General features: G+C 42.2%; 1 protein-coding gene and 1 pseudogene across 5 annotated transcripts in view; both read left to right on the top strand.

The window, feature by feature from the left end:
- Window positions 1-25,989, top strand: part of VOPP1 (VOPP1 WW domain binding protein) — a 220,613-nt gene extending 194,624 nt beyond the window's left edge. Inside the window, exon 5 of one of the 5 annotated variants that reach the window (XM_057732988.1) lies at window positions 21,909-25,989. In XM_057732988.1, the coding sequence (XP_057588971.1) occupies window positions 21,909-22,099 (191 nt within the window). In that variant the 3' untranslated portion in view covers window positions 22,100-25,989. The remainder of the gene's footprint in view (window positions 1-21,908) is intronic. The other 4 variants (XM_057732979.1, XM_057732978.1, XM_057732976.1 and 1 more) reach the window with 4 other exon arrangements.
- On the top strand, window positions 3,074-4,614 carry LOC130851100 (serine/threonine-protein kinase RIO3-like; annotated as a pseudogene).
- Window positions 25,990-26,978: the final 989 nt, after the last annotated feature.

The following is a 26,978-nucleotide window of genomic DNA, read 5'->3' as shown; positions in this document are numbered from 1 at the left end:
CACATAATCCAACTTCCAAAATCTAGGCACAAAGAGAAAATCTTGAAAGTAGCAAGGAGAAGCATATCATCACAAACAAGGGATCCTCAATAAGATTATGAGCAGATTTCTCATCAGAAATTATAGAGGCCGGAAGGCAGTGGGGACAGTATATTCAAATAAAAGAATAAAAAACTGTGAACCAAGAATCCTCTCTCTGGCTACGCTGCCTTCAAAATTGAGGGAGGAATTAAGACATTCCCAGACAAATCAAAGCAAGAGAGTTCATGACCACTAGACCTGCCCTTCAAGAAATGCTCAAGGGAGACCTGCAAGTGAAATGAAAGGGAACTAGACAGTTATTCGAAGCTGGATGGAGAAATGAAGATCTGAATAAAGGTAAACATCTTGTCAATTATAAAGCCAGCATTATTGTAGCAATGGTTTGTACTTTACTTTCTGTTTTCTACATGATTTAAGAAACTATTGTATTTAAAGGAAAAAAAGTTATTAGTATAAAAGCCAGTATCACTATAACATTGATTGTAACTCCAAATCTTCTTTTCTGCATAATTTAAGAGACTAATACATTTAAAAGAATTTTAGTTTATGTTTTGGAGAGCACACAACATATGAAGATGTAATTTTGTGATATCAACCACTGAAAGGGGTGGGGACAGAACTGCAAATGAGCAGTTTTTGTATGTTATTGATGTTAAGCAATATAAATTGAAGTTACAGTGAGCCCTCTGTATCCATGGGTTCTGCATCCATGGATTCAACCAACTGTGGATCAAAAATATTTTTTAACAATTCCAGAACCTTCCAAAATGCAAAACTTGACTTTGACACAGGCTGGCAACTATTTACATAGCATTTACATGGTGTTAGGTATTATAAGTAATCTAGAGATGATTTAAAGTAAACAGGAGGATGTACAGAGGTTATATGCAAATATTACACCATTTTCTATAAAGGACTTTGAGCATCCAGAGATGTTTGTGTCTTCAGGGGGTCCTGGAACTGATGGTTGACTGAACAGTGTCTAACAATAGAATGTTTAATGTGATCTCCATGGTAACCACAAAGAAATAGCTATAGAATACACAGAGAGAAATGAGAAAGGAATTGAACATTGCTTTCAAAAGTGCCACTAAACATAAAGCATTGCACTTCAAAAAAAGCCACTAAACATAAAAGAAGTCAATAATGCAGAAAATGAGGGCAAAAAAGCTATAAAACATATAGACTACAAATAGCACAATGACAGAAGTAAATCCCTCCTTGTCAGCAAATACTTCAAATGTAAATGGATTAAACTCTCCAATAAAAAGACAGAGATTGGCTGAGTGGATAAGCACATGATCCAAATACAGATCTTCCTCAACTTATGATGGGGTCTTGATAAACCCATCTTAAATTTAAAATATCATAAGTTGAAAATGCATTTAATACACTTAACCTACTGAACATCATAATTTAGCTTAATTATCTTAAATGTGCTCAGAACACACTAGCCTCAAATCATCTAACACAAAGCCTATTTAATAATAAAGTGTGACTATCTCATGTAATTTATTGAATACTGTACTGAAAGTGAAAAACAGAATGATTGTCTGGGTACAGAATGGTTGTGAGTGGAACCGGTTCTTTACCCTTGTGATCACATGGCTGACTAGGAGCTGTGGTTTGCTGCCACTACCCAGAATCATGAGAGAGGATCTTATCACATATCAGTAGCCTAGGAAAAGATCAAAATTCAAAGTATGGTTTCTACTGAATTTGTATCACTTTTGCTCCATCGTACATTTTAAACCCCAAAACACAAACAGGTTGAAAAGGAAGGAAGGAAAAGATATTCCTTATCTTTAAATAGTAACCAAAAGATCAGGGTGTCTGTATTATTTTTTTTCCTTAGAAAAAAAAAAGCAAGGCATAAACTACTAAAATCAGAAACAAAAGTAGGGACATTACTACCAACTCCGTAGAAATTAAAAGGATTATATGAGAGAACAATTGTTCAGCAAAAAATTGGGTTAACTAGATAGGACAAATTTCTAGAAACATAAAACCTACCAGGGCTAAATCATGAAGAAATAGAAAATCTAAATAGACCTATCACTAGTAAGGAGATTGAATCAGTCATTAGAAAGCTCCAAAGTAAAGACTTGGACCTAATGACTTCAGTGGTGAATTTTACCAAACATTTGTAGAAGAATTAATATCAATCCTTCTCACGTTTTCCCCTCAAATTGAAGAGGTAGGAACATTTCCAAACTCATTCTCTGAGGCCAGCATTATCCTGCTACCAAAGCCAGACAAAAATACTATAAGGAAAAAGAAATTACAGGCCAGTCCTCAATCAACATTGATGCAGAAATCCTCAACAAAATTGTAGCAAACAGAGTTCAGCATTTTAAAGGATTATGCACCAACTGGGATTTTTCCTGAAAGGTAAGGATGGTTCAACATAAAAACATTGGTCCAAAGTAATACATCCTATCAATATAATGAAGGAAAAAAATACTGTCTTAATTGATGCAGAAAAAGCATTTGACAAAATGCAACACCCTTTCATGATCAACACACTCAACAAACTAGGAATAGAAAGAAACTACCTCATAAAACCCATATATGAAAAACTCACAGCTTACATCATACCTGATGGTGAAAGACTGGAAATTTTTTCTCAAAGGTCAGGAACAAGGCAAGGATACTTGCTTTTACCATTTCTCTTCAACATAGTGCTGGAAATTCTTGCCAAAGGAATCAAGCAAGAAAAATAAAGACATCAAAATTAGAGAAGTCAAATTGTCTCTGTTTGCAGCTAATATGATATTATATGTAGAAAACTGTAAGGATTCTAGAAAACAAAACTGTTAGAAATGACAAATAATTCAGCAAAGTAGCAGAACACAAAGTCAACACACAAGAATCAGTTAAGTTTTGCTGGACACGGCCGCTGCTGTCTGTCACCTCAGCTCCGGCACCAGCAGCCCATCACCCCTGCCGTGCCTCCTGTCTCCTCAGTGGAGGCTGCTTCCCAGTCCTGCCACCTCTCTGCTCTGCTTTTGTTGCTGACTTCTTCCCCCACATGGATCTGGTCAGAGTGGCATCCCCTGAGACCGGGCCGGCAGCAGCCTGGGGACCCAGCAAATGTCTGTGGGCTACCCCTCAAAATACAGTATCTTATTCTTTGTCTGATGTAATGAGTGAACAGTTGGCTAAAGAACTGGAGTTAGAAGAAGAAGCTGCTGTTTTTCCTGAAGTTGCTGTTGCTGAAGAACCATTTATTACTGGAGAAAACATTGACACTTCCAGCGACCTAATGCTGGCTCAGATGCTACAGATGGAATTTGACAGAGAATATGATGCACAGCTTAGGTGTGAAGAAAAAAAATTCAATGGAGATAGTAAAGTTTCCATTTCATTTGATAATTATTGATAAGTACATCCTTATGAAGACAGTGATAGCTCTGAAGATGAGGTTGACTGGCAGGATACTCATGATGATCCCTAAAGACCAGCAAAACCAGTTCCTACTCCCAAGAAGGGCTTTATTGGAAAAGGAAAAGACATCACCACCAAACATGATGAAGTAGTATGTGAGAGAAAGAATACAGCCAGAATGGAAAATTTTGCACCTGGGTTTCAGGTAGGAGATGGAATTGGAATGGATTTAAAACTATCAAACCATGTTTTCAGTGCTTTAAAACAACATGCCTACTCAGAAGAATGTCGAAGTGCCCGCCTTTATGAGAAAAAGGAGCATTCTACTGCAGAAAAAGCGGTTGATCCAGAGACATTTACTTATGTATAAAATGGTCAACTCTGGAATGTTGGAGGCAATCACTGGCTGTATTAGTCCAGGAAAGGAATCTGTTGTCTTTCATGCATATGGAGGATGAAAAGGAAGATAGTAAAGTTATACCTACAGAATGTGCCATCAAGGTATTGAAAACAACCCTTAGTGAGTTTAAGAATCATGACAAATATATTAAAGATGATTTCAGGTTTAAAGATCGCTTCAGTAAGCTAAATCCATGTAGGATCATCCACATGTGGGCAGAAAAAGAAATGCACAATCTCACAAGAATGCAGAGAGCTGGAATTCCTTGTCCAACAGTTGTACTACTCAAGAAACACATTTTAGTTATGTATTTTACTGGCCATGATTAAGTTCCAGCCCCTAAATTGGAAGAAGTAAAGCTCAGCAGTGAAGAAGTGAAAGAAGCCTACTATCAAACTCTTCATTTGATGCAGCAGTTATATAATGAATGTATGCTTGTACATGCCGATCTCAGTGAGTACAACATGCTGTGCTATGCTGGGAAGGTCTGGTTGATCGACGTCAGTCAGTCTGTAGAACCAACGCATCCTCATGGCCTGGAGTTCTTGTTCCGTGACTGTAGAAATGTCTCACAGTTTTTCCAGAAAGGAGGCGTGAAGGAAGCCCTTAGTGAACGAGAACTCTTCAATGCCGTTTCAGGCTTAAACATCTCGGCGGATAATGAAGCTGATTTCTTAGCTGAAATAGAAGCTTTGGAGAAAACGATTGAAGATCATGTTCAGAAGAATGGAGGGAAAGCTGCTTCATTTTTGAAATATGATGGAGGTTCGCCAGTAATACAATGAATAGCGCTAATACCCACTGCTTTCACTGTTAACGCAGGGTGATTGTCAGCTGCTGATGGGAAATGAAGTTATGGGTGACTTGAAATACCAAAACATGAGGAGTGTACAATGGTACTTCTGTGCTTTTTTTCCCTTGTAACCCATTTGCCAGGTGCGTGGAATTTTTAGCTCAGCATTGAGAGAATAAAATGTCACTACCTCTCATGATATGAATAGGATAATATAATTCTTAACAGCTACAGATTATCTAGCTGAAATCAACCTGATTTTACAGGATTTGTGGCATAAAATGTTTTGATGAGAATTTTTAACATTTCCCAATAAGGGAGGAAGGGACAGGTGTGTTTACAAGGGAGGCTTTTGTTACAACATACTTGCTTTTTTCACCTCCCTCCTTTGTGTTGCGTCTTTCCTCAAATATTTTATTGGCCTAAAATTAGCCCTTCTCAATTCTTTTTTCCAGATTATGACCATGATTCTAAAGGAAAATTTCTTCTCTCTAGTAGGTGATATAAATGGAAATGTGGTTTCAGAATGGCTGACAGAAATAGACATAAGCAAAGTACTTTTTATTGGTACATCATGAGTATGAACGGAATTCTTTTCCACACCCATATGCAAGGAAAGGCATCATTGGTTTCTGAAAGAGATAAATATATAAGTACTTCTCAACTGTCCAAATTTTTAAAATTTAACTTTCAGCTTTTAGGTGAAATGGTTAGGATGTAATTCCTGGTGCAGCCACTCTGCATTTATAATGAAAATGTAAATTATTTGGAAGGACAGAATAGAATCTTTAACCATGTTTGACATATTTTAATGAAGTCAGTGAAACAAAGTTCAGTTTACATTTCACTCAAAAATGTATGCTTACTAATTGATTTTGAGAGAAATGTAGCAAACTAATTAGAGACATTATATAATCAAGTGATGAAAAGTATGTGTAAAACAAGTTGGATACCAAATTAACTAACTAATTTGAACTATCTGGCTTCACTTTTAATAACTTTTAGCGCCAGCTGGACACCACTTCTTAATGCAAGCAAAGTACTGGGTTGGCCAAACTGTTTGGATTTTCCCATAAGATGTTACAGGAAAACCTGAAAGAATTTTTTGGCCAACCCAATATGTTGGATTTTTAGGATTGAAGCTTATTCACCATGACAGAATCATTCCTCCTGTTACTGGAATCAGATTGGAATCACTGAAGACCTAAACTTTCTGTCTGGTAATAGAAGGTAAAAATCTAAGCATTATTTACACTTGAAAGCTTCTCCATTAAAATTATTTTAAAATGCCAAATATGTTCTTTCTAGAAATAAATTTTTTTTGTTTCTGTTGTATAACTTTTGATTGCGTTTCAGAAAAGTGTGACTTGGGGTACTCATTACATTTCTGAAATGTTTCCCACCTATGACACAGATATTTAGGTGACTGGTGATTGGCTTTACAGAAATTTTGAAGAACTAATTTTAAAAATCATTAACCATCAAATTTTGTTTTGTTTTCTGACATACTCTGTTTGACAGTAGCAACAAACCATTGCTGTCTGGCATTCTTGGAGTATGCTGTGAACATGCTTTTTAAGAAATTAAAAATGAAGAGATCATTAAAAAAAAGAATCAGTTAAGTTTCTATACATGAACAATGAACAATCTGAAAAGGAAATCACCCAACAAAGTCATTAATAATATCAAAGAGAATAAAATAATTGGGAATTAATTAACCAAGGAGGTGAAAGCCTTGTACAATGAAAACTATAAAACATTGCCTGAAGAAATTTTAAAAGGTGTAAATAAATGGAAACAGAGTCTATGTTCATCAGTTGGAAGACAGTATTGTTAAAATGTCAGTACCACCTGATATGATCTACAGATTCAGTGCAAATCCAATTAAAATCCCAGTGATTTTTTTTTTCCAGATAGAAGAGCCCATCCTAAAATTAATATGGAATCTCAAAGGACCCCAAATAGCCAAAACAATCTTGAAAAAGAAGAAAAAAATTGGAGGGCTCACACTTCCTGATTTCAAAACTTACTACATAAGCTACATTAATCAAAACAGTCTGGTGAGGGCATGAAAGCAGACCTACAGACCAACAGAAAAGAATAGAGAACCCAATAGTAAACCCTCACGTATGTGATCAAATGTTTTTTGACAAGGGTACCAAGACTACTCTATGGGGAAAGGACAGTCTGTCTGACAAATAGTGCTGGGAAAACTGAACATCCACATGCAAAAGAATCAAGCTGAACCCTTACCTAGCACCATATACAAAAATTAACTCAAAATGGATCAAGGACCTAAATGTAAGATCTAAAACAATAAAACTCTTAGAAGAAAACAAGGACAAAGTGTCTCAACGTTAGATTCGGAAGTGATTTCTTGGACATGATACCAAAGGTGTGGGTAACAAAATACAAAAAAACAGGCAGTTGGACTTTATGAAAATTTTTAAAAATTGTACATTAAAGGACAGTATGAATAGAGTTAAAAGGTTACCTCCACAATAGGAGAAAATATTTGAAAATCATGTATTTGATAAGCAATTAATATCCAAACTAAATAGAGAACTCCTAAAATTCAACAATGAAAAAATAAAACAACCCATTCAAAAATGGGCAAAGGAATTGAATGCTCATTTCTTCAACAGAAGATATGCATGGCTAGCAAGTACATGAAAAGATGCTCACTATTCATTAGGAAAATGCAAATCAGAACTACAAGATACCACCTCATACCCATTAAGATAGCTACTATCAAAAAGCAGAAAACAAGTGTTGGCAAGGATGTAGACAAATTGGATCCTTTGGCATTGCTGGTGGGAATGTAAAATACAGCCATTGTGGAAACAGTATGGAGGTTCCTCAAAAAATTAAAAATAGAATTACCATACAATCCAGCAATTCTACTTCTGGGTACATACCCAGAAGAATTTAAAGCAGAATCTTGAATAGATGTTTGTACGCCCATGTTCATAGCACCATTATTCCCAATTACTAAAATGTGGAAGCACCCAAGTAGTCCATCAACAGATGAATGGATAAGCAAATGTGGTATATACACACAATAGAATATTATTCAGCCTTAAAAAGGAAGGAATTCTGATATACTACAACATGGATGAACTTTGAAGATATTGTTCTAAGTGAAATAAGCCAGCACAAAAAGACTAATACTGTATGGTTCCACTTGTATGTGGTACTTAGAGTAGTCAGAATCATAAAGACAGAAAATATAATGGTGGTTGTCTAGGGCTTAGGGGAGAGGATTTGGGGGAAGTTACTATTTAATGGATGTAGATTTTCAGTTTTACAAGATGAAGAGAGTTGTGGGGATGTATCATGGTGATGGTTGCACAACAGTGTGAGTGTATTTAATGCCACTGAATTGTACACTTAAAAATGGTTAAGATGGTAAATTTTATGTTGTGTGTATTTTACAATAACAAAAGTTCAACAAAAAAGGCAACAAATATCTCAGTAAATGCTGAAAAGGCTGTTGATAAAATTTAATATACATTTGTCACCAAAACTCTTTCAAAACTAGTAATGTAGTTTTAACTAGTAATGTAACTAGCAATGTTTTTTCTTAATATAATAAAGACTTAGAGTATGTGTTCATTGAGTGTCTTTGAAGGCAAGGACCAAGTCCTCAATGATACACTAATAACAAACTGTCAGAAAGGGAAATTAAGAAAACAGCCCCATTTACAATTGTCTCAAAAAGAATGAAATCCCTTGCAATAAATTTAACCAAGGAAGTGAAAGGCCTATACATTACAAACTATAAGTTTGTGATGAAAGAAGTTGCTGATGAAAGAAATTGAAGAAGACACAAGTAAAGGGAAAGATACTCCATGTTCAGGTACTGGAAGAATTAATGTTGTTAAAATGTCCATATTACCCAAAGCAATCTCCAGGTTCATTGCAGTCCCTGTCAAAATTCCAATGGCATTTTTCACAGAACCAGAACAAATAATTCTAAAATTTGTATAGGAACACAAAAGATCCCAAATAGCCAAAACAATCTTGAGAAAGGAGAAAAAAGCTGGAGGTATCACACGCCTTGGTTTTAAGCTATACTACAAAGCTACAGTAATGAAAACATTATGGTACTGGCATGAAAACAGACACATAGGTGAATGGAACAGAGTAGAGAGCCCAGAAATAAACCCACACATATATGGACAACTAATTTATGACAAAGAACATGCAATTGAGAAAGGATAGTCTTTTCAATAAAGGCATTTGGGAAAACTGGACACCCACATGCAAAAGACCACTATTTTACACCATACACAAAAATTAGCTCAAAATTGATTAAAGACTTGAATATGAGATCTAAAACCATAAAACTCCTACAAGAAACATAGGTGGTAACTTCATTAACATCTGTTTTAGAGATGTTTTTGTGGATCTAAATTCAAAGCCAAGAGAAACAAAAGCAAAAATCAACAAATAGGACAACATCAAACTAAAAACTTTTGTGCAGTGAAGGAAACTGTCATCAAGACAAAAAGGCAACCTGCTGAACGGGAGAAGGTATTTGCAAATCATATATCCAATAAGGGGTTAATATCCAAAATATACAAAGAATGCATACACCCAACAACAAAAAACAAACCCGATTAAAGTGGGCAGATCTCAATAGACATGTTTCCAAAGAAGACATACAGATGGCCAATAGGCATATGAAAAAATGTTAGCCACCGTTAATTATTAGGGAAATGCAAATCAAAATCAAAACCACAATGAGATATCACCTTACATCTGTTACAGTGGCTATTATTGAAAAGACAAAAATAACAACAAATGTTGGAGAGGATGTAGAGAAAAAGCACTGTTGGTGGGAATGTAAATTGGTGCAGCCACCATGAAAAACAGTATGGAGATTTCTCAAAAAATTAATAATTATCATATGATCCAACTGTTTCACTTCTGGGTTTTTTTATCCAAAGGACGTAAAAACCCTAAATCGAAAAGATTATGCACCCCTATGTCACTGGAGCATTATTTACAATAGCCAAGACGTGGAAACAACCTAAGCGCCCATCAATGGATGAATGGATAAAGATGTGGTATGTATACACAATGGAATACAACTCAACCATAAAAAAAGAATTAAATCTGCCATTTGTGAAAATATAGGAAGACCATGAAGATATGCTATTTGAAATGTCAGGTGAAGAAAGACAAATACTGTATGATTTCACTCGCATATAAAATCTAATAAAACAAAACAAATGAACAAACCAAATAAAAGCAAAATCATAGATACAGAGAACAGATTTGTGGTTACCAGAGGGGAATAAGTGTGGGCAAAACAGGTGAAGGGGTCAACTGTATGGTGATGGATGGAAACTAGACTTGTGGTGAGCACTTTGTAGTATGGAAAACATGGAGCCCTGAAAGTGCTGTTTTGCTTGAACCTAAAATGTCCATCAACTAATCTCAAGTTTAAGTCATTTGTTTATAACCAATAAACATTCTCTTTAGGTTTGTTTTAATTTTTAAAAATATCAGTGAGGGGACTTCCCTGGTGGTGTGGTGGTTAGGAATCTGCCTGCCAGTGCAGGGGCCACGGGTTCAATCCCTGGTCTGGGAAGATCCCACATGCCGAGGAGCAACTAAGCCCCTGCACTGCAACTACTGAGCCTGCGCTCAGGAGCCCGCAAGCCACAACTACTGAACCCGTGTGTGGCAACTACTGAGGCCTGTGCACCGCATTGAAGAGTAGCCCCCACTCGCTACAACTAGAGAAAGCCCAGGCACAGCAACAAAGACCCAACGCAGCCAAAAATTAAATTAAATTAAAAATAAAATTTAAAAAACTATCAAGGACTTCCTGGGTGGTGCAGTGGTTGAGAATCTGCCTGCCAATGCGGGAGACACAGGTTCAAGCCCTGCTCTGGGAAGATTCCACATGCCGCAGAGCAACTAAGCCCATGCAGCACAACTATTGAGCCTGTGCCCTACAGCCAGTGAGCCACAACTGTTGAGCGCATGTACTGCAACTATTGAGGCCCACACGCTTGGAGCCCGTGCTGCACAACAAGAGAAGCCACTACAGTGAGCCCTCGCACCATGGTGAGGAGTAGTCCCTGCTCACAGCAACCAGAGAAAGCCCGAGTGCAGCAATGAAGACCTAACACAGCCAATAAATAAATAACATTAATTAATTAATTAAAAAAGAACTATCAATGAGTATCTCAGTAGATGCTGAAAAGGTTGTTGATAAAATTCAATACACATTTCTTATCAAAACTCAAAAGTAGTAATGTAAACTGTAATACATCTAGCAGCGTAAGGCTTTTTCTTAATATAATGAAGACACTTAGAGTGTGTGTTTGGGGTCCTTGGAGGTGAGGACCAAGTCCTCAATGATACACGCTAAGGGCAATGTTACCAGCTATGACTTTTTTTTAATGTATATTTTTTTAAATATTTACTTATTTACTTGTTTGGCTTCACCATGCAGAATCTTTAGTTGCTGCATGTGGGATCTAGTTCCCTGACCAGGGATTGAACCCAGGCCCCCTGCATTGGGAGTGTGCAGTCTTAGCCACTGGACCACCAGGGAAGTCCCAATGGGAATGTTTAGTAATTGTCTAATGAACTCACTTTGTACTGTAGACCTGCTGCCAACAACATACTTAGTGTAACAGTAAAAGTATTGCTATTAAAATTAGTATATTTAGTATCAATGTTTACAACTGTTCTAAAAATTCTTGGCTAAAGTATTAACCTGAAAATATTTAATCATTAGGAATGAGAAAAAAAACTCTCTCTCTTTGTAAGCAATGTATCCTTATATACCTAAAAAAAATCCTGGAGGATGAACTGAAAAATATTTTTAGTAGCTGAGACAATTTAGCAAAATGAATAGATACAACATAAAACAAAATTAAACCAGAAGGCTTAGAGGAAAGAAAGGAAGGGAGGACACATGTCTATTGATGGTGAGAATATTCTCTGCAAGAATTAGTTCAGGTGTTTTGGCTGCGAGTAACACACACCCTTAGTCAGCCAGCTTAAAATTATTTTTAAGAGTTATCTCTTGTGACAAAAAGTCACAAAGACAGAGGCTCCTGGTTTACCCCCATGCATAGCAGCATGCAAGAGCTCAGGGCCCCCCACCCCCACCCCAATCTGTCTGCGCTGCTGCCTCCACTTATCCAGGGCTACAGGACGGACCCCTCGGGGCTTACAGATCCAACAGTGTCCAGTGGAAGAAGATCCCCGCGCAAGTTACATAACATTTTTGGCCGTCAGCTTTTGAATCTACAAATTGAGAGTAAATGATATGTATCTCATAGTATTACTATAGGGCTTCAATATGGGTTTTCTGCCTCACTTTCTACACTGTGGTACTATGTCAGTCAGGCCATCTGAATGCCTTCCCCAAAGCCCAGTCAGTTCTTACTTTTTTTCTTTTTTAAATTAATTAATTATTTATTTGGCTGCATTGGGTCTTTGTTGCTGCACACGGGCTTTCTCTAGTTGAGGAGAGCGGGGACTACTCTTCATTGTGGTGCGTGGGCTTCTCATTGTAGTGGCTTCTCGTTGCAGAGCACAGGCTTTAGGCGCGTGGGCTTCAGTAGTTGTGGCACATGAGCTCACTAGTTGTGGCCCACGGGCTTAGTTGCTCCAAGGCATGTGGAATCTTCCTGGAGCAGGGATCAAATTGGCAGGCAGATTCTTAACCACTGGGCCACCTAGGAAGTCCCAGGTCTTTCATTTTCTCTCAATTTTTTTTTTTTTAATTTGCTGCATTGGGTCTTCGTTGCTGTGTGCGGGCTTTCTCTAGTTGTGGCAAGTGGGGGCTACTCTTTGTTGCAGTGCGCAGGCTTCTCATTGCGGTAGCTTCTCTAGTTGTAGAGCACAGGCTCTAGGCGCCCGGGCTTCAGTAGTTGTGGCTTGCAGGCTCTAGAGCGCACTCATTAGTTGTGGTGCACGGGCTTAGTTGCTCCTTGGCATGTGGGTTCTTCCCGGCCCAGGGATCAAACCCATGTCCCCTGCATTTTCAAGCAGATTCTGAACCACTGTACCACCAGGGAAGTCCCATCTCACTCATTTTTTAATCTGTATTTCAGCTTACAAATCATTCTCTTTGACAGAGAATAAGATTTGAGATCTTTCTCTTGCTTTGTTTCTGAACCTTCTTTAGCCCCCCATGCTTATACTCAAAAGGTTTTGTTGTTGTTCAGAGTCTGCACCAAGCTTCAGCTCCTTCGGGATTTATTTACCTGATTCCACTCTGTGTTTGTTTCTGAGGATATCCCTACTTTCAATTTTGTTGTGTAGGATTAGTCACATTGGGTTGGTTTGGAACCTTTGAAATTTTTTGTTATCACTCTGCTTATTTGTGGTTGTGGAGTTGAAATTATAATTTTATTTTTTAGTTAAAAAAATTAGTGGAATATGGTTTATTTCCAATGTTGTGTTAGTTTCAAGTGCATAGCAAAGTGAATCATATATATATATATATATATATATATATATATATATATATATATATAAAATCTCCACTTTTTAAAATTCTTTTCCCATATAGGCCATTACAGAGTATGGAGTAGAGTTCCTTGTGCTATACAGTAGGTTCTTATTCATTACCTATTTTATATGTAGTAGTGTGTATATGTCAATCCCAATCTCCCAATTTATGCCCCCCTTACCCCGGTAACCATAAGTTTGTTTTCTATATCCGTAACTGTATTTCTGCTTTGTAGATAAGTTCACTTGTACTCTTTTTTTAGATTCCACATGAGTGATATCGTATGATATCTGTCTTTCTCTGTCTGACTTACTTCACTCAGTATGACATTCTCTGGGTCTGTCCATGTTGTTGCAGATGGCATTATTTCATTCTTTTTTATGGCGAATTAATATTCCATTGTGTGGAATATATATATACACCACATCTTCTTTATCCATTCCTCTTTTGATGTACATTTAGGTTGCTTCTCTATCCTGGCTATTTATTGTAAATAGTACTGCAGTGAACACTGGGCTGCATCTATCTTTTCAAATTATGGTTTTCTCCAGATATATGCTCAGGAGTGGGATTGCTGGATTATATGGTAGCTCTGTTTTTAGGTTTTAAAGGAACCTTCATACTGTTCTCCATAGTGGCTGTACCAATTTACATTCCCACCAGCAGTGTAAGAGGGTTCCCTTTTCTCCACACCCTCTCCAGCACTTATTGTTTGTATATTTTTTTAATGATGACCATTCTGACAGATTGGAGGTGATACCTCATTGTAGTTTTGATTTGTATTTCTCTAATAATTAGAGATATCGAGCATCTTTTCATGTGCTTTTTGGCCATCTGTATGTCTTCTTTGGAGAAATGTCTATTTAAATCTTCTACCCGTTTTTTGATTGGGTCCTTTGTTTTTTTTATATTGAGCTGCATGAGCTGTTTTGTATATTTTAGAGGTTAATCCCTTGTCAGTTGTTTTTTTGTTTGCAAATATTTTCTCCCATGATGACAGTTGTCTTTTCATTTTGTTGATGGTTTCCTTTGCTGTGCAAAAGCTTTTAAGTTTAATTAGATCCCATTTGCTTATTTTTTGTTTTTACTTTTGTTACTCTAGAAGGTGAATCGAAAAAGATCTTGCTATGATTTCTGTCAGTGTTCGGTCTTTGTTTTCCTCTAAGAGTTTTGTAGTATCCAGCCTTACATTTAGGTCTTTAATGCATTTTGAGTTTATTTTTGTGTATGGTGTCAGAGAGTGTGCTAATTTCATTCTTTTACATGTAGCTGTTCAGTTTTTCCAGCACCACTTATTGAGGAGACTGTCTTTTCTCCACTGTATATTCTTGCCTCCTTTGTCATAGATCAGGTGACCATAGGTATGTGGGTTTACCTGTGGCCTTTCTATCCTGTTCCATTGATTGATTATGATTTTTAGATGCTTTCGACTCCAGAGTCATGTGCCATAGAACCACGTGTACATTTGGGAGGATATATTTTGAAATGATCTCTCTCAAGTCACTTACCTTTTCTTGCCTGGCCTTTTTCTCTCTCTGTAGTTGTCACACATACGATGATGTCGTCTTCCCTCTGCCTCTCTGAATGAGTCAGAACGAATTTTGTCTCCGCGCCATTTCTCTTCTCTGTGGGAGCCTGAATGCTCAGCCCGGTCAGTTCTTGTCAAGAGTTCTGCTTTAGCCAAATGAGCAAGTGTAGCAAATGTCTGGGACATACATGTCCTCTGCACCAGCCAGTGACCCCTCCAGCCTGGGAGCCGTCACCCTCATCACGAGGGTGCAGCCTCCATTCCTATAGCCTGTGTCCTCAACCAGTCTTTCTAGCAAGTTCCATCCCTGTATTTGTTCAAGTACCTAATTTATCAACCTTCTATCTGTTCTGTTTCTTATATTCTAAGTACCTCTCCATCTCCATGTTCAGATGTTTTAATCCCATCCTTCCAGGTCCCAGCAATATCCATGAGATGTGACTGTTAACATAAAAATACCAATTAAATTGGACACACTTACCATTGTTTCTCATTATCCTCCAGTGCAAGTGACCATACTGCGTGAATGTTGCAGACATGCCTGCAGCACATCTCTGGTACAAAGATGACACCCCAGCCCCCCATCACTTTTGATAGGAAGTTGGGTTCATGCCTTCGAATGCTTCTGTTCTCAAGGGCAACAGGTAGGGTTGGAGCAGGCTTGCTGGGCTGGTGCAGCCAGTTCTTCGTGTCACATCAGAAACAGACATGTCTCATGAAGCTGCCACTTGCATCCAGCATGGTGTGGCAGAGGCAGAGTCCAGATCAGAATCAGTCCTCCTCCCTTCTTCCATTGCTTATCTCACATGCGGATGGACTGTCTGCCACAGTGGCAGGTGCTGGTCTGGGCTCTGAGGGTTCCCAGGTGAGTGAAATACTCTCCTCATGTGCAGAGGCTCAAAATAGCCTACTGCACTGTGGTGCCCAACAGGTAGATTTTGTTCTGGGTGCCAAGAGGACAGGGTACCTAATCCAGCCAAGGATGCGGGTGGTAGTCAGTGAGCTGTGACTCTGATCTGAGACTTGAAAGATAAATGGGAATTAGCCAGATGAGAGGCTGGGGAGGAGGGTGGTGCGAAGATGGGGAAGGACTTTCCAGGAGCGGCTGTCTGATGAGGGTCAGGGAGAGGTGAGCAGGATGCAGGCAGTTGGGTTGTTGTTGGGAGATGAAGAATAAGGCAGGACAGTGAGAAATGAAATGAACCTGCTGATGGAGAGCCTTTTATCCCTATTAGGGGACTCATCTTTTTGTCCTGTGAGTGAATTGGTGGCTGTGGTGACATGGAGGGGAATGAATACAGGACGTTTGAGTCACGGGTGGAGGATGGGCTCCACGTCTGCTGGAATGTGTTTGAGAAACCTACCTAAACCTTGAGAAGCAGCCTGGCTGGAGGAGCTGGGTGTAGGAAGTCAGCTTGTGGGCTCTGATTAGACCATGAGAACGCAGGCAGTGTGTGGAGGGAGAGAACGCTAGAGCCGACTCTGAGCTGGGCTGATTGTAAAGATGCAGGGGACAGATGGAATCAAATCGGAAGGCTGCTGGGACCTGTGGCCCTAGGGCTCCATCCATTGCTTGTGGGCCACTCGGTCTTTCTCAGGTGGTCATCGCCTCTCCTGTGTTCCCACTTCATTCTCTATGGCCAGCCAGATTCTTCTGCATCCCAAGAAAAGGTTGCCCTAGCTCATTCCTCATCACTGAGCTTGGCTGAATGGCAGCAAGGTCATTAAGAAAGCTCGGTGGCCAGGCCCTCCTTTTGCATCGGGGGGACGGTTCCACTCAGGTGGAGCTGTTGTCAATTGACTAATCTTTGCTGAATCTAGGGTTCCCTTTCAAATCGCACAGACTCTCAAGGAGAAAATAGACTATGGCAGTAAGGAGTTAAATGACTTCAACTCTCTCGACTTTCCTGGTGGTGCAGTGGTTAAGAATCTGCCTGCCAGTGCAGGGGACATGGGTTTGATCCCTGGTCCAGGAAGATCCCACATGCCGCAGAGCAACTAAGCCCATGTGTCACAACTACAGAGCCCGTGAACCACAACTACTGAGCCCGAGTGCCTAGAGCCCGTGCTCCACAAGAGAAGCCACCGCAATGAGAAGTCTGTGCACCGCAACGAAGAGTAGCCCCCACTCTCACCACAACTAGAGAAAGCTTGTGCACAGCAACGAAGACCCAACACAGCCAAAAATAAATTAATTAATTTTAAAAAAATGACTTCAACTCTCTAGAGAAGAACAATGTAGTTGGCATAAGAGCGCAGCCTGGCAGAGGCGGGGAGCCTGGGTCGTGACAGCCCTCAACCAAGCCCTTAGTCCTCGGATGGTGCTCAGAATGTAGGTCCATCATGTCACCAGCCTTCTCTGGTTTTGCCTGTCCCTCTCTAGCTGGAACTTCTCCCCTAGTTTCATCACCCTGTTGTGAGATACACGTCATAATGGAAAGAGCCTGGGCTTTCCAGTACACTCCTGGCTTCAAACTCCGATGTGAATAGTAGCTCTCTGACCTTGGCAAGTTCTGTCTTCCTGAGCCTCGGTGTCTTCAAGAATATGGGTGCAATACCAATACCCTTGCCGTCCCTACACCATGCCCTCCACATATGATAGAGGTGCAATGCAGATGGAAACAGCAGGGCAGCTGTGTGGCTGCAATTGTTTTACTCACTTCTGATCCTTTCCTCTCTGTCTCCTGGAGAAACAGTCTTCCCCTACTCCAGCTTCTTCACAGATGCCCTATGTTTTCTTCCTGTAACTAAACCATAAGCCTTCAGAATTGCAGGGCTAGTTCCCTTCTCCCACATGCCACCCCTTGTAAGTTAGGGGGATGGTGCTGGTGTCCCCTGGGCTTCCTGGCCATCACTTCTATATCCTTACAGTCCCAGCCACACTGAATCCCATACCAGTTGGCTCTGCTCTTTGGCACCATTTTACTACCATCTATGACCATCTCTTCTTTGAGGACTTTAGAATCTCTCTGTTCAAATCACCGACCCCCAGTGGTACGCAGTGCAGAGGCTGCCTGTGTGAGCGCTCCGTCCTCTTTCCCATGCAGGAAACTATGGGTCTCTGTGCCGCTGCTCAAGACCACTGCCTGTACCACTCCTCTCTGCCCATTTCACAGAACGTATTGGGTGTCCTCCTGTGTACCAGGCTCTTTGCTAGACAGTGGGGTTCAAATGTTGAACCAGACTTATAAGGTCCTTGCCTTCATTGAGCTTATATTCTCCCTAGGAAGCCTCTCTCTTTCCTATATTTCTGTCCCTAACGCTCAAGCATTTCCCATCCTTAAAAATACTTCTGCCTTAAGAATATACAATGGGGAAAAGACAGTCTCTTCAGTAAGTGGTGCTGGGAAAACTGGACAGCTACCTCTAAAAGAATGAAATTAGAGTATTTCCCATTCCACATACAAAAATAAACTCAAAATGGATTAAAGACCTAAATGTAAGCCCTGAAACCATGAAACACATAGAAGAGAACATAAAGCAGAACACTTTTTGACATTAAATCATAGCAATATTTTTTTTTTGAATCTGTCTCCTAAGGCAAAGGAAACAAAAGGAAAAATAAACAAATGGGACTACATCAAACTAAAAAGCTTGTAACAGTGAAGGAAACCATCATCAAAACAAAAAGGCAACCTTCTGAATGTGAGAAAATATTTGCAAATCATATATCTGATAAGGGGTTAATATCCAAAATATATAAAGAACTCATACAGCTCAACAGCAAAGAAACTAACAACCCGATTAAAAAATGGGCAGATGTGAATAGACATTTTTCCAAAGAAGATATCCAGATGGCCAATAGGCACATGAAAAGATTCTCAACATCACTAATCACCAGGGAAATGCAAATCAAAGCCACACTGAGCTATCACCTCACACCTGTCAGAATGGCTAACATCAAAAAGTTGGCAAGGATGTGGAGAAAAGGGAACCTTGTGCACTGTTGATGGAAATATATATTGGTGCAGCCACTATGGAAAGCATCATGAAGATTCCTCAAAAAACTAAAAATAGAACTACCATATGATCCTGCAATTCTACTCCTGGGTAAACATCCAAAGAAAATGAAAACACTAATTTGAAAAGTACACATGCCCCAGTATTCTTTTCAGCTCTTTGCACAGTAGCCAAAATATGGAAGTAACTAAGTGTCCATCAACAGATGAATGGATAAGGAGACCTGGTGTAATGTGTGCATGTGCATATATATACTGTATACACACACACACACACACACACACACACACACACACACACAATGGACTATTAACCATAAAAAAGGATAAAATTTTGCCATTTGTAACAACATGGATGGACCTGGAGAGTACTATGCTTAGTAAAGTAAGTCAGACAAAGACAAATACTGTATGTTATCACTTACTTATATGTGGACTCTAAAAAATAAAACAAATGAATATAGCAGAACAGAAGCAGATTCACAGACATAGAGAACAAACTAGTGGTTACCTGTGGGGAGAGGAAAGGAGGGAGGAGCAAGATAGGTGTGGGGATTAAGAGGTACAAACTACTATGTCTAAAAAAATAAACAAGGATACATTGTACAGAACAAGGAAATATAGCCATTATTTTGTAATACCTTTAAACAGAGTATAATCTATAAAATTTTTGAATCACTATATTGTACACCTGAAACTAATATAATCTTGTAAATCAACTATACTTTAAAAGTTTTTTAAAGTTTGTTTTTTTTTTTAAGAATGAAAAAAAAAAACACCTGCCCTTGTCCTGCCTCCCTTTAGGCACCACCTGCCCTCTCTCTGGTCTCTACCCCTTACCCCCCGAGCAGCTGTTGGCCCCGGCAGCTGGGCTTCTGTGCTGGCCACAGTGCTGAAACTGTTGGCAGGAGATCCCGTATATCCTGTGGGGTGAGAACGCATGGTGCTGGTCCTGCTTCTCCTCACCTCGTGGAGCCGGCACTTCCTCCTCCTCAGAGGCCCTCCTCTCCCTCGTGACACAGCTCCTGCCTCAGTGCTTCACTCTTTCCTCCCAGGCTCCTTTCATTCTTCTCATCCGCCTAAACCTCCTGTGTTTCTCCTGTTTTGAGTGTTGGTCTTGTCTGCACTGCTCTCCCCCGCCGTCCTCTGGCCGCTCCACAGTCTTCCTGGGCAGTTTTGGCCACAGCCATGTCCCTGCTGCTACTTCCACACAAAGGCTCCCAGAGCTGCCTGGGTTCCCGCAGGTCCTGCCCTTTTCCTCCATCCCCTCTCTTGCTCGGTGGGCCCCTTATCAAAACCGGAAGCCGGGGTCTTTCTTATGTAGGCCTCTCTTCCTCCCCACACGCTGCACACTGAGCTGGTCCGCAGATCCTTGGATACACCCCCTAAACCCCTCTCTCATTCTCTCCTCCCCATTTCTTCTGTTGTATTCAAAGGCTTCCATTGTGTCTTTTTTTTTTTTTAATTATTATTTTTGGCTGCATTTGGATCTTCATTGCTGTGTGCAGGCTTTCTCTAGTTGTAGCAAGCAGGGGCTACTCTTCGTTGCGGTGCACTGGCTTCTCTTGTTGTGGTGCAGGGGTTTCTCTTGTTGTGGAGCATGGGTTCTCGGTGCCCAGGCCTCAGTAGTTGTGGCTTGCAGGCTGTAGAGCACAGGAGCAGTAGTTGTGGTGCACAGGCTTAGTTGCTCCGCAGCACGTGGGATCTTCCTGGACCAGGGCAGAGACCTGCATCCCCTGCACTGGCAAGCGGATTCTTAACCACTGCGCCACCAGGGAAGTCCCTTCCATTGTGTCTTTCCTGGACTATTACATTAGCCTCTTTTTTATTTTTAATTTTTTATTTTTATAAAATATAAAGGGATTCAGAGATAAAATATAAGCTCTGCCTTTGAGAAGCTCACTATCCTGGCTGGTCACGGGCTTGTAAACAAATGCGTCTCCTGGCAGCGGGCAAGATGCACCGATAGAAGCAGGTGCCGTCTGTTGGGCCACAGAAGTGTGAGATGAGGCAGGAGCTGATTAAGGTGCCATCTGTGGCTGATCGCTCTCCTTCCAATACCCTTGAATGCATCCCTGGCCGTATGTTTCTGTCCTGTACTTTCTCCTTCAGCACATTTGTAGATTTCCAAGACATCCTGCACACCATGGTGAGCATCTTTCCAGGAATCTGACATTTATTCAGTTAAACTGTGGCAGAGGGAGATTTGCAGAAAAAAAGACCCTACACAGTATACACACAGAGACGACCTCTCTGGTGCCCGAGTGTCTCCTGGGTTGAATGAAGCCTAACTCAGATACATCTGCTTTCACTCAGGAACTTAGCCCAGCCCACGTAAAACCCAGAGCCCACAGTTTCTTTTCCTGATTCTTTATTTATTTATTCAGTATTCTATCATGTTATCAACATGATCAGAAAAAGCAGATCTTTTAAGAAATAGGCTCCAAAACAGCAGCTCAGGTATTTCTACCATTAAAATGAGAGTTAGGGCTAGATTTGGGGCAGGGTGATCAGTATCCTCCCTCTTGTCACCATCTGTGCTCTCTGGACCCCCATGTCCTGCACCCTGGTCTGCAGCGGGGCTCAGCCTGCATCTTACAGCCTCTCCCTGAGATAAGAGCATCCTCCTTCTGCAGCATCTGGGGCAGGACAAGTCCACAGACACGTCAACCCACCCCTCTGGCATCGGGCCCTGTAGGTTGTCACCCTGTCTGGGAGTTGGGTTCACCTGGATGACAGGTAATCTGCCCTGATTAAATGTTAACCCAGCAGGTGGGAGTGGAGCTCATACTTCAGCAAACTATTTTCAAAAGGTTTGTGGAGGTGCCCGTGATAATTCCAGCAGAGTCAGGAACCCAGGGTCCTCTTTTCAGTTCTCTCCGAGTTGACTTACCTTTCTGGGTCCCGGCTTCCTGGGCTCTAAGGGATACTTGGCCCTCTCTTTTGGTGCACCTCCCCTGGTCCTGGCAGAGCTGCCCTGGTGGGTCACTCAGCTGCGGGTTGGCCCCGGCCACATCTGCTCCCGCTAATGTCCATCCGTCACTCAGGGCCCCTCGCAGGTTGTGGTGCTTTCTGGCCGTCTGCACCCAGTGGGGGAGAAGCTCCAGAAGACTGGGGGCTGGCATGTTGCCTTTGCTCGTTACCTGATCCCAGGTGCTCAGCTGTGTCTGGGCCTCTTGGCCCTCGATACATGTCAGCTGGGTGAATGACTGGGGCGGTGGTCTTCACGGCCACCCGGCCTGGCCATGCTCTGGCTGTGATGGGCTGTGGGTTTTTTCTGCTGTGCTCATATCTGCTTGCCTGTCTTTCAGGAGCCCAGCAGCTGGGGCTGCCGTATTACACTGACCCTGGAGGACCAGGGATGAATCCTGCTGGGAACCCCGTGGCGATGGCTTTCCAGGTCCAACCCAACTCACCCCAGGGAAGCATGGCCTACCCGCCGCCCCCTTCCTACTGCAACACACCCCCACCCCCATATGAACAGGTGGTGAAGGCCAAGTAGCTGGGGGCTGCCCAGCACCTGCCTGTGCAACGTGGCAGGGGAGGCAGGGAGAGGCTGTCACTCACCCTCCATGTCCCCATCACTGTTCACTTCCAGGAATGGTCTTATGAGCCACTAAGGGCAAATTCCTTTTTGATATCTTCCAAGCAAGCACAGCTTCCTTTCAAATTTTCCTTGGAGGACCAATATTTGAATTCACCCCATTGTCTCCTCTGTTGCTTCTGTTTCCAATGTCATCTGTGCTCTGGCTGAGGGGACAGTCAACCCTTGGGAGGGTTGCCCAGACCCTCAGGGGAGAGACCCTGTGGGAAGGTGAGGCAGGGCGCCTGCTGGTGAGTACACGTGAACGCCAGGAGGGCCCCAGGAAGGCCCCGCCCATGGCAGGCTGCTCATCTGAAACGAGGCCCCACAGACCCAGCTGTGTGAGCCCCAAGCCCGCGAGTCTTCCTCGTCAAAAAGCTGTTAGAGAAACAGACGGTGGAGGCACAGCCTCTGAGCCCTCTCTTCTCCATCTCCTTCCTGAAGAGCAGAGCAGCTGCCCTCTGCACAACCCGGGGCTGGCAGACACTGGGTACAGCTTGCACCTCAAGGAGATGAGGCTCCGGAATCCAGCCAAGTTCATGTCTATAGTTATCTGAAAATCACTATGGAAAGTTATTTACATTCATGGGAAACTACCCCCTGCCTCAAACCAGAGGTTGCACTTTCTGAGCCCTTTTTAATGTGTCTGTGGAAGGTGATGTGGAGTCCTGTCCTGAGGTCAGACTCGGAGTCTTTCTTGGATGTCAGCAGCTCCCTGGCCTGTGATCACTGCCAGGCATCTCTGCACCTTCCCCTGAGGTAGCTCTGAGGGTGGGTCGTGATGGACACTTTCAAAGCAGAGAGGCACGTCCGCTGAGAAGCCACATCACCCCTGGAGAGAAGCATCCCGGCAGGGAACAGCCAGTGCCTTGAGCCTGTGGTGGGCAGGCCTGGGCCCTGGCTGATCGATCTCAGCAGGTGTACGCTGGGCTTGCTAAGAGAAAGAAGGGAGCACAGAACCCCAGGACTGCAGAAAGATCTCTTCAAAAAGGACTGAATTGATTCCACGGATGAGTTAATCAAAATTAGAATAAAGAAGATGTAGTTGAAAATGCAAACCCTGGCTCAGAAACCTCTCTGGCCTTGGCATTATATGTAATTCTTGGGTTGTCAGGGGACTGGAGTCCTGTTCCTCTGTGTAGTTAGTAAAGCCCACGATTGTGTATTTAAACCCAGATTGAGACCTGACAGGTCATGTATAGGAAAGGCAAAGCAGCGTAGCCAAGACGTGTAGACCCCTGTATGTGTAGTAGTGGGGCTGGTGGTGGGGATGGGGTGCTGATTTTTGAAATGAACTAATCAGAGCCTCTTGAAAAGTTGTCACTTATTGAACTTGAGCATCAGGACATCTTACTGGAGTGGATGCTCAGTGTTTTCATTCCCCAGCCCTAGTCTCCGTGTCCCTGCTGTATGGAGTAGGAGTGAAGAATCAGGACTGGGCCACAGTGACTTACCTTTTCTAAGAATGGAGAATCTGGAAGCCTCCCTGGGAATTCTGTGGGACACTCTTGGAGCCAGATGAGCACCTTGGAAACAGTCTGTGAACACAGATGCTGCTGCCGGTGTCTTTGACCACTGAGTGTGAGCTCTGAATTCCCACCCCAACTTTAGGACCTCTCCGCACCCAAGTCCTTGATTTGAATGAGACCACAAAGCACAACATTTGCTGTTTACAACCCAAGACAACTACACGGGTCCAAAAGTTCCTTTTCCTCCAGGTCATTCGTTTTGCATTTTCAGTTTCTCCCTTTACTGTTCTGATGAGGAAGCACCCCGAGAGCTGCCCCTGGAGTCGGATTGGGTGCAGCTGAGCCGGCACCCAAATGTCCATGACGAAATTTTGTTTATCTTTTTGATAGCAAATGATCTTGGGACTGAATGATTTAGGTAGCACTCAACAATTTTATGTTCATGTTCCTGTGAGATGAATTTTGTTCTACCTTGAACCTGGGTGAAAAGCCACTACAGTGAGCACTGACACTGTATGTGAGACTTCCACTCGCAGTGACGTTTCCTGCCCACCCCGTGTCCCCCATGCTGTCAGTGGGGCCAGTCTAGCTCGTGGTGTGTGAAGTTCTGTGGAGTTTGTGGCTACGAGTGAGCTGGGAGTAAGGCTGTGCCTGCTTTTCCTTTGGTAGCACTTGGGTCATTTCTCCTTTTTGTTCTTTTGATAGGGTCATGATTCCTCTGTATGCAGAATAAAAATAAATTTGGGCATGCGCTTTGACTGTTTTGCTGGGGAGTGGGGAAGAAGGTAGAGATGGCGTTTCTAAAGGAGGACGCACAGAGGGCTCTCAGTTCAGCCTGGTGGGGGTGGAGTGGCTGGGGGATGCACCCAATCTCAGGAGAACTGGAAATTAGATGCTTTCCAAGAATATAAGGAACTTCTGTTTCACCAACACATTTTGTAAATCTAGCTAAGGGGACTTCCCTGGTGGTCCAGTGGTTAAGAATCTGGCTTCCAGTGCAGGGGATGTGGGTTCAATCCCTGGTCCGAGAACTAAGATCCTACATGCCTCAGGACAGCTAAGCCCACACGACACAACTAGAGAAGCCTGCACACTGCAACGAAGACCCAGCGCAGCCAAAAAAAAAAAAAAAAAATCTAGCTATGGAAAAAACTGAATAGGAAGACAGAGGTGTTAATTACGTGAACTGACAGCTAATATTGATATTAGTTATCTGGGGGCCTGGGTGTGCTTTGTATAGGTAGGGTAACCTTGATTTTAAAATCCAGCACTATTTGGTCAGAAAATGTATTTCTCGCAGATCTAAAGCTGCTATAGTTAAGCTGTATTTTAGATGAATCACTAACTGAGATGATGTTTATAAAGAAATGTTTTATAATTTACTATCTTAAAACAGGGCAGGAAATAAGGCAGAAGAGGCCAGACAGCCTGCTGGCGGGGAACACAGAGCTAATTTACCCGCCTCACTGGACATGCCCCCTGGTGACCAGCTTCCCCCAGTGAAATGGGAGCAAGGTCATTTACACAGCAAAGGTCATGACTGGAGGTGGCAAACAGTGTACTTACTGGTGTGTGTCCCTCCCAAATTTAACTGAACTCCAAAAGTCCATAATAGTTCTCAAGGCGAGAAGTGCAAGATCAGAAATTGTGAGTTATTTTTGAAACAGAAGGTGGCAGGTGGGATTAACTGATGAATAAACAGGTCTGAGAAGATGGGAGCCTGACAGTGTGCTGAAAAGTTTCAATGACTCACATGATCTCATTTTCCTCAACTGCAAAATGAGGATCATACTACTTGTTGCTTACACTGGGCACATTATGGGCACTCAACAGATGTTACAGGGCTTCCCTGGTGGCACAGTGGTTAAGAAGCCGCCTGCCAGTGCAGGGGACACAGGTTCGATCCCTGGGCTGGAAACATCCCACATGCTGCGGAGCAGCTAAGCCTGTGCTCCATGACTACTGAGCCTGTGCTCTAGAGCCCGCAAGCCACAACTGAGCCCATGGGCCACAGCTGCTGAAGCCTGTGCACCTAGAGCCCATGCTCTGCAGCCAACGCAATGAGAAGCCCACGCACCACAACGAAGAGTTGCCCCCGCTGGCTGCAACTAGAGAAAGCCCGCAGGCAGCAACGAAGACCCAACACAGCCAATAAATAAAAGTAATTAATTAATTAAAAACAAAGTTTACAAGGAGAAATGCTTTTAGATGTATGTCCTAGACCAGGATTGTCCATTAAAAATGTCAGCTTAAGTATGTTATACTAAATTTTCATTAGTTGTATTTAAAAATATGAAATTTATTTTAATAACATATAACTCAGTGTACCAAAATATTATTTCAACATGTATCAATATAAAATATATTAACAAGAAAGGTTACATTCTTTTTTCAATACTGTCTTCCAAATCCAGTGTGGATTTTATATTCCCTAGCACAATGAACTCGGGGCAGCTACATCTCAAGTGCGCAGTAACTCCATGGCCAGTGGCTGCTTTATTGGACAGTGTGGGGTGAGTGTGTAAGAAAATACTCCACTCCTCTGTTTCTGGCAGGTCACTCACAACAAAATCCAGTGAGGTTATAAGAACATTAATTATAAAAGGGGTGAAGGTACAGTTCAACCTCAAGTGACAGTGTGCAGCTTTTAGGGAACCCACACATTCTCTTATACTGTGGATTCTGTAATAAAACTCAGTCTTAAGGCTACCAGTCTTGGGAGGTACGGGGCGAATTCTTCCTGAGCTCCTGGGGAGCGTTAGGGGTGCTGCCCTCCGCAGCTCAGTCTTTCATTCCAGTCCCCAAAGGCACTGCTAAGGAACACCCAGGGGGAGAGGCTGCAGATCTAGCAGGACCTGGAGAGCGTGCCCAGGTCACGTGCTCCTATCTGGTAGATGATGTGCTAAGGACTAGCCCTGGGGTCCTCTGCCCCAAATGCCCAGCACCACCAGCTGTCACTCCTTTGTTCTCCTCAAGTTCTCCAAGGAAACTACAGAATCCTGGAAGGAGTGAGTTGCTATCAAGCAAGGGAAGGGAGGGCACGGCATTAGTTGGCTTCTTCACACCTGTCATCATCAGGAGGAACTTAGCATTGTGCCCCAGTGGGTGCGGAAGAGACGCAGATACAGATTACAGAAGTCGTGTCTTCTCAGTCCTCATCCCCTCAAACCTGCTAACCACTTGTGCCCTCGAATGAATTTCTCCTCTCAAACGCACTCACAGACGGGCTAGGACCTTTCTCACCTGAATCTAGAACTGGGCGCTAGAATGCAGGTACAGGAATCGGATGGGTGGAGGGGTGAGGGGGACAGTGGGAAGGTGACAGGATC

This window comes from Hippopotamus amphibius, chromosome 4 (genome assembly GCF_030028045.1).
Source record: "Hippopotamus amphibius kiboko isolate mHipAmp2 chromosome 4, mHipAmp2.hap2, whole genome shotgun sequence".
In the NCBI taxonomy this organism is placed as follows: domain Eukaryota; kingdom Metazoa; phylum Chordata; class Mammalia; order Artiodactyla; family Hippopotamidae; genus Hippopotamus; species Hippopotamus amphibius.
The sequence above is the reverse complement of the archived record's forward strand: the minus strand, read 5'-3'. Positions and strand labels throughout refer to the sequence as shown.